The sequence below is a fragment of the Physcomitrium patens genome, chromosome 13 (assembly GCF_059467195.1).
Source record: "Physcomitrium patens ecotype Gransden chromosome 13, ASM5946719v1, whole genome shotgun sequence".
Lineage (NCBI taxonomy): Eukaryota > Viridiplantae > Streptophyta > Bryopsida > Funariales > Funariaceae > Physcomitrium > Physcomitrium patens.
Genome location: NC_143422.1, coordinates 12,749,880 through 12,760,506, shown reverse-complemented (window position 1 = coordinate 12,760,506; position 10,627 = coordinate 12,749,880). Strand labels below are relative to the sequence as shown.

General features: G+C 42.3%; 2 protein-coding genes across 2 annotated transcripts; one reads left to right on the top strand and one right to left on the bottom strand.

Moving 5' to 3' along the window:
* Positions 1 to 1,410: 1,410 nt before the first annotated feature.
* On the top strand, positions 1,411 to 5,515 carry LOC112290533 (exocyst complex component EXO70A1). The gene is made up of 2 exons (XM_024536882.3): positions 1,411 to 3,228; positions 4,139 to 5,515. Exons 1-2 carry the CDS (start codon positions 2,260 to 2,262, stop codon positions 5,249 to 5,251), a joined length of 2,082 nt encoding a protein of 693 aa, XP_024392650.1. The 5' UTR covers positions 1,411 to 2,259; the 3' UTR covers positions 5,252 to 5,515.
* A 2,407-nt stretch (positions 5,516 to 7,922) lies between these two features.
* Positions 7,923 to 10,402, bottom strand: LOC112290266 (peptidyl-tRNA hydrolase, mitochondrial). The gene is made up of 8 exons (XM_024536385.3): positions 9,928 to 10,402; positions 9,715 to 9,799; positions 9,330 to 9,397; positions 9,106 to 9,156; positions 8,837 to 8,910; positions 8,510 to 8,568; positions 8,238 to 8,314; positions 7,923 to 8,123 (listed from the first exon to the last, which is right to left on the bottom strand). Exons 1-8 carry the CDS (start codon positions 10,270 to 10,272, stop codon positions 8,010 to 8,012), a joined length of 873 nt encoding a protein of 290 aa, XP_024392153.1. The 5' UTR covers positions 10,273 to 10,402; the 3' UTR covers positions 7,923 to 8,009.
* Between the last annotated feature and the right edge of the window lie 225 nt (positions 10,403 to 10,627).

The following is a 10,627-nucleotide window of genomic DNA, read 5'->3' as shown; positions in this document are numbered from 1 at the left end:
TCAAGTGCAACACTAAAATGGTATTCCTCCTCCTTCTCCCCCCTAAGACCGAGGCCTGCCACTCCCAGTGTTCAGGAAATGTTACATGAAATAGAAACATTATTTCATGATCCAAAATGCGTTTTAGAAATTGAACAGCATACTCTGTTATGCTTGATTTTATTTTCACATCCTGCTTTTCAACTTACTTATTTATTTATTTATTTATTATTATTATTATTATTCTGATGCTGGACTTCCTTGGAAATTTTAGTGCTGTATTCTCTCTCTCTCTCTCTCTCTCTCTCTCTCTCTCTCTATATATATATATATATATATATGATTTCAAGCACAAAAAAAAAGATAAGGATGTTGCCAGTTGAACCACTTCATAGTTACAAATAAAATAGAAAAGTAAACAGTTATAAACTGCAAGTTTGTGCCAAACCATGATAAAAAATGAAAAAGGTCAGTCACTTTTTTTGTGATGGAGTAACACAACCTTGCCCTTACAAATCATGGCACACAAAAGCCACAGCCATGTTTGAATAAGTGCAACAATACAATCAACCAACCAAACATTTGTTCTATTCAATAGTTCAATATGTAAAACAAATGACAAAACACCCATAAAAACTTCATATCTAAGGGGCAAACAGCAACAGGATAAGAAAAGTCAGTTAAGGATCACTTACACGAAAAAACACACAAGAACCCATCAACTTATTTCAAAAAAGAATGACCTTGACGTGGTAAGCATGTCAAAAATATGGGGGTCCAAGCTGACAAAAAGCAAGAGCAAGCCTTCTTTAAATGCATTCTTTTACAACAACAATAACGATAATAACAACGCCAACAACAAGCAATAACAATAACAATAATGTTAATAATAATAATAATAATAATATACCCTCTTGAGATAAGAAAACCGTCCTTTGCTTAAGATAGCCGTGCTTGGGGGATATTTGGGGTCACGGTCGACGTCCCTCCACTTCACAGAGCGAGTGTGAACAGGGCAAGCCAAGCGAAAAAGTCACCACAGTGCGAACGAGGGCTCTCGACGGGCGGAGTCAAGGCAAGCGTCCCGTTGGCAGTCAATCAGGCGAACGCACGACGGACGAAGTGGACGAAACGAACGAAAACGAGGATTTGGACGAATAGAGCGGACGAGGACAAGGAGTGGGACGAAGAAGGCGGACGGAGGGGTTCAGTTTCGCGATGCGACGCGATGCTAAGCCAAGGTGGTGGTGGTGCGGGGGCAACGTTGGGCTGCAACTACTATTGGTAGTAGTATTGTGTTGGTGGCTGTAGCAAAGCTAGTAGCTCCACAGGTCCCACCTCGTCGTCGTCGTCGTCCTCCTCTGGGTCCCCCCGTCCCGTCCCGCTCTCCTTTTCTTTCCTTCGTTTTCCTTTCATTCCCTTCTTCTCCTCCTCGTCGTCTCCCATTATCCAGCTCAAGCCGATGCCATGGAAAGGAATGCCAAGACTTTTCATCGCCCCTTGCCTTCCTCCTTCTCTTCCTCTTCCTCTTGTTGCTTCTTCTTCATCTTCTTCGTTTCGTTAATCACCGTCGTCATCTTCATTACCTGCCCTTTCATCTTCCTCCAGACGCCTCTTGTGACTTAGCCCTCAACCTATTGTCTGCAGCAGCAGCAGGAGGAGCTGCAGCAGTAGTTGCAGCAGCAGCAGCTGTCGAAGTTGCCTTTTCGTGAAGTGGGATGCCTTGCGGCGCATGGTGAGGGGGTGAGTTCCATTCGTTGTGGAGTGGGTAGGTGGTGATTGTGGGGGTGGTGTAGCTTAGGGAGATGTTTTGGTGTTGAGAGGTTTGAGGTTTCCCCCGGGGTGGTGGAGCTTAGACAGTTGTCTTGTGGAGGGAGGGGTGGAGGCGAAGGTGTTGAGGTTTTTTGTTGGAGGTTGGGTTGCGTCGGGTAGGTCTTGTGGGATCCACTCGGCAGGGATGCCCATGTATTGCGGATTCTCGTGCTGCGCGGGCTGTGATCTTGTGTTGACGGGAGAAGTGGCTGTGGGGAGACGGGAGTGTGTGTTGTGAGCCAATGCGTTGCGAAGGAGAGGTGGTGGAGAACGAAGGAGTGGGGAGAGAGTCGGCGAGCTGAGAGTTTAGGTCCACATCGGGGTGCGTGCGATTTTGGGTGGTAGTTTGTTTTGTAATTTGCGATAGTAGGATTGGTGTAGACGGCTTTTCGCTGTCCTGTTACGAGGATGCGATAAAGGAATCAGGGGGTAAGGAAAGTGAGCACGGTGAAGAAGAAAGGGGAGAAAATGGCGGTTCTTGACGGGGAAGCCCGGGTGCTGTTGACAGCGCAGCACATTATCAAAGCCCTCGGCACGTCGGATGCCATGACGGATGACATGATATCTGTGCTTTCTAAGTTTGATCACAGGTTTAGGGACATGAATGACAGAAATTTGGATCGAAGATTGGATGCTTCCACTTCCCAGAAGTCTCCGAAAGGGGAGGATTCCGACGAGGATTCGTACGATGTGCCCCAAGGGTCGCGAGGGGGATCTAGGGCGAGGAGGGTGATCAATTCGGCCTTGGATTCAGCGAGGACGGTGATTGTGCACTGGGACATGGGGCATGGGGGGCATGAGGTAGGCCAGAGGTGGATCTTTGAGAACAACGCGGAAGAAACTCAGGTGTATCTGGACGCCGTTGACAAGGTGCTGATGGAGCTTGAGAATATGAAAATTCACAACCGGGATCCGAAGCTGCTCGAAGAAGCACAGAATCTGCTTCAGCTGGCTATGGAGAGATTGGAGGAAGAGCTGCGCCATGTCTTGGAGATGTACACTGGGTTTGTTGATCCTGATGTGCTCTTGGATTCATTCTCAGCTGCGTCTTTCAGATCGCCTTTTGATGAAGAAGAAGAAGAGGAGGAAGAGGACGACGAAGAGCCGAACATTGCCACCCCTCGAGTAGGCCAGTTCGAGAGATCTCAGAGCAGGGCGGTTGCTTTGATGCCAGACCAAGCGGCAGAATACGTGATTGCCATTGTCACTCGCTTGATCGCAGGTGGGTTCAAGAAGGAATGCGTGCAGGTTTATATTAGCTCCAGGAAGGTCGTGTTGGAGAACAATTTGTTGGCCTTGGGGGTGGAGAGAGTGAGCATAGATGAGGTGCAGAAGATGCCATGGGAGTTACTGGAAGAGAAGATCAAGAGTTGGAATCAAGCTATGAAAGTCGGTGTGACGGTGCTGTTTGCCAGTGAAAAGCAGCTGTGTGATCAGGTACACTCCTTAACCTTTCAGGCCTGTCCGTAATCGCTACTCTTCTTCTGTGGGTGAGAGTGAATGGAAATGGTTTGTGTCGGTTGTCTACCCTTTTCGGGTATGGCGAGGAAACCAGGAAGTTTGTTCCTAGTCTGGGGTGCATCTTTCAGAACTCTCCTTTTAAAGGTCAAAGATCGGGATTGACCTGCAACACATGCTATTGCAGAATCTTGATACATCAGTAAGTTTGAATTGAATTAATTCAGTGAATTATACGTCATGCCATCTTTTTGACCGCCTTATGTTGACTACTTAGCTCGGTTAGTACCTAGTATTATTCCTTTTACATTAAGGGGTGATAAGTAGAGCTTGGTCATTGCAGGTTGGTAACTTCAGTCTTTGTAGTTGAGCGTAATTATGGACTGTTGTAGATGGATGTTTTTTTCCTCATTGTCTGAATCATCACGATCGAATTGGTTTTTAAGGGTGGAGCGTTTGTGTGATGAGAATATGATAGATTGTCTTCGTCATTGTCTTGAGGATTCCAATTGTCGTCCGTAAATTGTCGGACATTATTGGATAAGTAACATATCTCTTGGCTTTCTTGGTTGCCATGCTTCTTTTTAAGGTCGCTTCCATGTTACCGGATTTTCTCGGAATCAAGGTCTTCAGTTATGTTCAATAAGTCTTCCTTGTTCTAATTTCTCAGCTCTTCACATTGAAGCCCGTCCTAACTTTTTCATCTTTTAGTGCATTTGCTTACATTATTTGAACCTATGAGTGCACATCTTGTGAAGTCGTATTTGCAGTCTAATTGCAATTCAACTTTCTCTTACTGCCCTTGCTTGCTGGTATATGTGCCCATTCTTGATGCGCTCATATTGCGACAAGTTGTTATATATTCTCACTCTACTTCTGCTTGAACCAGGTATTCGCACCTCCTCTCAACGACATCTGCTTCAATGATTTTGCCAAATCCGCCATGATGCACCTTCTCAGTTTCGGGGGAGCCATTGCTATAAGTCGAAGGGCACCGGAGAAGCTGTTCAAATTACTGAACATGTATGAAACGCTTAGAGACCTCATTCCAGAACTGGAAGTAATCTTTTCTGGGACATCTGGATCAAGTGTAAGGTCAGAAGCAAACGGAATTCTCTCTCGTCTCGGAGAGGCAATCAGAGGGACCATTTCAGAGTTTGAGAACGCCATTCTGCGAGACAGTTCTAAGGTGCCAGTAATGGGGGGTTCAGTCCATCCACTTACTCGCTACGTCATGAACTACATCAAATTAGCATGTGACTACAGTGATACTCTGAAGCAGGTATATGGTGAAAGGGATAATTCGGAGGGTCCAGGTAGAGCCACCCAATCACCCGACGAGGGAGATGACAGATACACCAGGGAAGAATCCTCTCCTTTGGCAAGCCAAGTGTGTCGCCTAGCGGAGGCTCTTCAGAACAACCTTGAAGGGAAATCTAAGTTGTACAAGGACCCTGCTTTAACGCACGTATTTCTTATGAACAACTTCCACTATGTAGTGCAGAAGGTGAAGGGTTCAGACGTTCGAGTGCTGATTGGGGACATCTGGGTGAGGAAGCAGGTCAGCATGGTGAGGCAATGTGCAGCAAGCTATCAAAGGGCCGCATGGGGCAAAGTCTTGGCTTGCCTGAGGGGCGAAGGCTTGCAAGGGAGCAAAGGTCTGTCCTCAACATCAGTTTCTCGTCAGACTCTGAAAGACAGGTTCAAGAACTTCAACACCATATTCGACGAGGTTCACAGAACACAGTCGCAGTGGGTAGTGGTGGATCCAGACCTGCGTGACGAGCTACGTATCTTCATCGCCAACAAAATACTGCCAGCCTATCGTGCCTTTCTAGGTCGTTATGGGCACCACATTGAGACTGGAAGGCATCCAGACAAGTATATCAAGTACACCGTGGAGGACCTTGAGACGGCCATTGGTGACTTCTTCACTGGACACAGTGGCTCATTGGGGTCCACCTCGAGAAGGAGATCCTTCTCATTGCACTCAGGGCAATAACCTGGGTCAGTATTGGTATGCGTCTGTACAGGAGCTTGTTTTCCAACTTTCATCTAGAAACAGTCGTAGTGTATACTGAATTCCGACTACACAAAAAAGCTTCCAAGTTACTACAAACTATCCTGCCTTGAAACACAGGCATTGTAATTTTATTTTGAGACAGGTGGATGATTATCATGTAGAATGTTGTCTTCGTCTTCACAAGCAGGAGACCCTTGTCAGTGAGAGTAAATGAATGCAACTGGAGCATCACATTTTTCACAACCCAGGTGTGCTGCTTGTCACTCTTTCACCATCACTACCATTTTTTTTCACTGGTTTTTGATATACTCATAGCTATACACCTAGCAACCCCACTTCTTACCCATCTGACAAGCAGGTGGATCAATGTATCCTCTGTGCCACGCCGGAAGAGTGCAGTCAGATTCTACAGCTGTGGTTGCACGACACTTTCAATTTTAGTTGCTAGGGGCATGCTGAGGCAGCAACTAGGGGACGCAGGTCAAAGATAAAAGGGGAAAACCGACACTGTGGACGGGTTAAGGGGGTTGGTCTGCACGCGTTGGAAAGTGTGGTTAAGGCAACAGCCTGGAGCTTAGTGCAGGGAACAGCAGATATGTGGGAGGCAGATTCTCCATGCGGATCAGATGGGGGCTTGCAGCGGCCCCAGTTTGTCGAAAGTTCAATTCTGTCACCTCCGACTACTGGGAGCCATAAAGTGAGCTCTGCTCCGCTCTGCACTGACCCCCTTTTTCTACTCGGAAGTGCAAACATGCATCCAAATCCAGCTTGAATATGTTGTCTCTGTGCTTTTTTCCAAAAAATATAACTTTCAAGTCTTAACATTGTACATGTGATAAAGTAATCTTCCAATATCGTTCCCAATTCATGATTTTTATTTCTTTTGGTGGATGCCTGAGATATTTAGTGTCTTTTTTTTTTTTTTTTTTTTTTGTTTGATTGTTGAGGTCGTGTTGATTTCCTCTCTGTCCATATTTTGTAATTTTTATAAACACCACAATGTAGGTTTATCAAAGATGTGTTTTGGTTCAAATACTAGTTTTGTGAAGTTGGTTACAAAGTCTTGATGTTAATAATAGTGGGTTATAATGTGTTACAGTTGTTTCGTTGAAACCTGAATAATCAATCCATATGGGCAAATATTTTTTTTAATAGTTTTGATACATTTCGAATTATCTTATTTCTGGAAATATATACACACACACATACAAATGTATGTATATATATATATATATATATATATTACTTTGGATTTTTTTTTTTTTTTTTTTTTTTTTTGTTTGTCAACATAATCCACCATTGCCAAAGAAAAATTATGTGATAAATTGTACATGAAATTTGGAATTGTCTAAATCACAGAGATAAAAAAGATTAATTTAAACAACGTCTAAATGAAGGAATTATAGAGTTTTAAAACATTGCATGATTGCTAAGGAAAAAGCTTTATGAGGTGTTCAATTTGTGAAATAAATGATGATCACAAATGCAAAGAACTTAACTTTAAAAAAATTAACAAATACAAAAATTGGTGATTAACAATGTATCTTGGAACTTTTGTTGATAAAATTGTATTACTACAATGTCTTATCTTGAAATTATCAATTATTTAAACACTAATTAATAAAATAATATAGCATAGAAAATGCTACATATATCAACCTACTTTTTAAATGTTTCTAAGTTTCTAAGTAGACTTTATGTACTCAGTTCATTCTTTTATTATAAAAATAAGCATATTTGATTTAAAACACATGGACAAATAAAGCCTTTTGAATGGCTATGAAGATACAAATGCATGGAACTTGAAGAACATGGGAATAAAACATAGGAACTAGGGAATGTGTGAACAAGGGATCCAAAGAACATGGAAGCCAAGGAACATAAAAACTAGGAAATATGAGAACCAAGGAATATGAGAATGTGGAAAAGAGAGAACATGGTAACAATGAAGTGTGGATGAATGAGGGAAAGCATAGATGTACTAGAGATTGCAATGCCCAACACAAGTTTGTGCTAATATATATATATATATATATATATATATGTTTAAAAATAGTATCTAAAGAGTATCAAATGGATTGGTTTAAATCACATAAAATATTTTAAGTTTGATGTGGATGCAATAACAAAAGAAGTAAAAGAAGTAATATGGTGTGATTAATTCAAATTCAAATACATGCATTAATTAAAATTTATCAATGATTTAGAAAAGTAAATAATAAAACTAAAAATATAAGTACTAATATGCAATTCATAATCATTTACTTAAAATACCTTAGTAGACATATAACTTATTTATAATAGATCAGTGAATTATTATATACTTGAAATTGAATTATTGAAAAAAAATTCAATATCAACTAATACGAGTAAAATTTCAATAGACATTTTATCCTCACAAAATCAAAGAATATAACTTGATGTTCTCACCTCCATTAATTATAAATTTGAGGTGTACTACCTCTCACTTTCTAAATAAATAAACAAATGAATAATGTTTCAGAACTAAAACTCATAAATACAAATGACCCATACATATACACAAATATTCTTGATCGTTCAAATCATATCTAATCGAGATATATCACAACTGTTCCTAAATTTGAAACTCAAAATACTTTGGAAAATGAAACAATGCAAAACAGAAAGATTGTAGAAAACCCACGGGCACTTGGGTGTTAAGAGATAAAAAATGTGAATGAATACAATCTATTGATGGCACTCAGATTTACTCTAGTTATTTGGCCAAGTCTATCTTGCTCTTTTTGTTCCAGGTGCTGACAGCTTTCTCCAGACCTTGAGTTGTCAAAAGTCTCACTCCCTCAACTCCTCGTTGTAGCACTACATCCAACTGCCAAAACCATTGCCTTGATTATGAACCATAACCTTGTATGCTACGTCAGAAGGAGATTCAACAAGATTGAACTGTGACACAGCAACTCAAAGTGGGTTAGAAAGAACTCACTTCTTCTATTTCTTTCGAGCTGAATTTCTGCAGCACGTAAGCACTCGGAGGCATACTGCCCGCTGGTCTCCCAATGCCTATACATACATACATACATACATACATACATACATACCGGTATGTGTCAGTTACACATACAGTCTTGTGGGAAGTACGGCTGATGAACTCGGTCTAGATGCTAAGCACGTTACAAAGTGTCGACCAGCATTAATACACAATAATCAGATCAGCCATGCGCAAAGACACGAGAGGGCATGATGCTGATGCCATACCAAATCGTAGTCTAGGAAAGTCTTGTTTCCCTCCGAAATGATCTATCAAGCTTCTCATCCTACAAGAGGATAGTGGGTCAGTACCTCTTATTCGAAGACGAGAAATATTGACACGGTTTTAATTGACATTTGAAGCTCAAAAAATGCTCACTCAAAAAGATTCATACAGTGTGATGTATAGATGATCGGATGAGTAACAACCTCTATTGCTGAAATCGATATCCTACTAACTGTGAGTGGAAGTGTTGAAGGAGTAGAATAGATCCTTCACAAATAAGACGAATATGTTGGGAAGTAAATGAAAACTATAAATTTATAAATTCATACCCGTTGTGACCTCCATGGCCTCCCTTTGGCAGCAACTTCAACGTAGCGAACTGAAGATCTAAATCATCAAAAATCTATCACAACTAACAGTGTAAGTAGCCAGTTGAAAAGTGGCATATGTGGAATGTGATACATACGACGCAGGACAAATTACTTCAAAACGACTTTAAGCCACTATACTTGTTTCCAGCCAAAGGAAACAAGTTGGATCATTACTGACCAAGATAGAGCAATTCATCTAGACCTTACACAGCTCAGTAATACCATACCGCAAGCACGCGTTCGCGAGGAATCTTGTAGTAAGCAGAAAGCGGTCCCACCTAATCAGAGAAAAGAAAAAGAAAATAAAATTGTCAGTAGTTTGATGAAATGCAAATCAATAGCTGCACACATTGCTTATCTCTTGAATTTGTAACACGCAGCTACTCATCGACTCTTCGAAAGATAACTGCACCGCATTTTGTCCACACAGTTAAGGATAAGAAGAGCTCACTGATTCTCCACTCAAATTCATGTAGGTCTGGGGCTTAGCAAGAAGCACTGGTGTGGTTCCGATATATCCTGTTAACAAAAGCTTGCACACCGCAAGTACAATGACCTAATTAGTTGGAATTTTCCTCAACCAAAGTGCCGTCTCAATGCGGTTTAAAATTATGGCACACGAATTTTTAATTTCTTTTTTCCCATCTTATCACGAAACTGAAAACTACATATTACAAAACAAACAATGCACTGGTAAATTACTACGCCTTCCACTTTGAACCCAGAATCCGAATTAGCACAAATAAAACACCCTTTCTCCCCAAACCACCAAATCAGTCTTGCATTGCAACTCGAAACACACACGAACACGTAAATGGGTCTTCAGAAGCTTGAACCTTTTCCTAGAAGTGATTTATGCTGAATCATTCGTAGTGGAATGTTCTCTGCTTCCGCAATGGCGTCAATCATGTCAAAGCCAATCTGCAACAGAGCAGCCAATTACCAAGTATTGCTCATTATACCCGAGACAATTGGGACTTGCAGTTGACGAATCGAGGAGTCAGGGCAAAAGCAACCACGGAACCGCACAAACACAACCCACAACTCACGTTATGGCGAGTGCCCTCGAACTTGATTCCCGGATTTCCCAATCCCACAATCAACCAAGGCGAATTGCGGTTCGAGGCGGACGAGGAAGTCGAGGAAGAGGATGCAGCTCGAATGGGAAGCGAGCAGGGGGAGCCGCGCGAGCACGGAGGCAGCAGGTGCAGGAGCGGCGGAGAGCGCAACCTGTGCAGCCTGGTCCATGGCCGCGTGTGTGCGAGCTGCAAGGGCTGCATTCTCATCGTGTGCTTCAGAGCCCACAATCGCAATCCCTCCACCGCGAATGAGCGAAACCCACAATTGATTGCAGCAATCGCACCTCTCCTTCCGAGCCTGCCCTGGCCTGGCATGCATGAATGAATGCGACGCAGCAGCAGGCAGAGGTGGTGGGTCGAATTGTTGGTTTGCTTGCTGCGAGGACCTGGAGTTACGCGACCACCTGCGCACGAAGGGAAAGGAAAGCAAAGGGAAGGGAAAGGATGGAAAGGAAACGAAGGAATTCCTCCCTACGCTTCTAGGGCTTCCGCCATCTACCCTCGTTTCGTAGATACCTTCTTTCACATGTTTACTATTCCAAGTTATCATTCTCAATATCTATATTTGTGGAAATTTTTCTTTGCTCCTATTTGTATGTGTGTATATATATTGATTGATAGATAGAGAAAGGGTGTTCCTAATGTCACCATAGTTTTTGCTTCTACCATC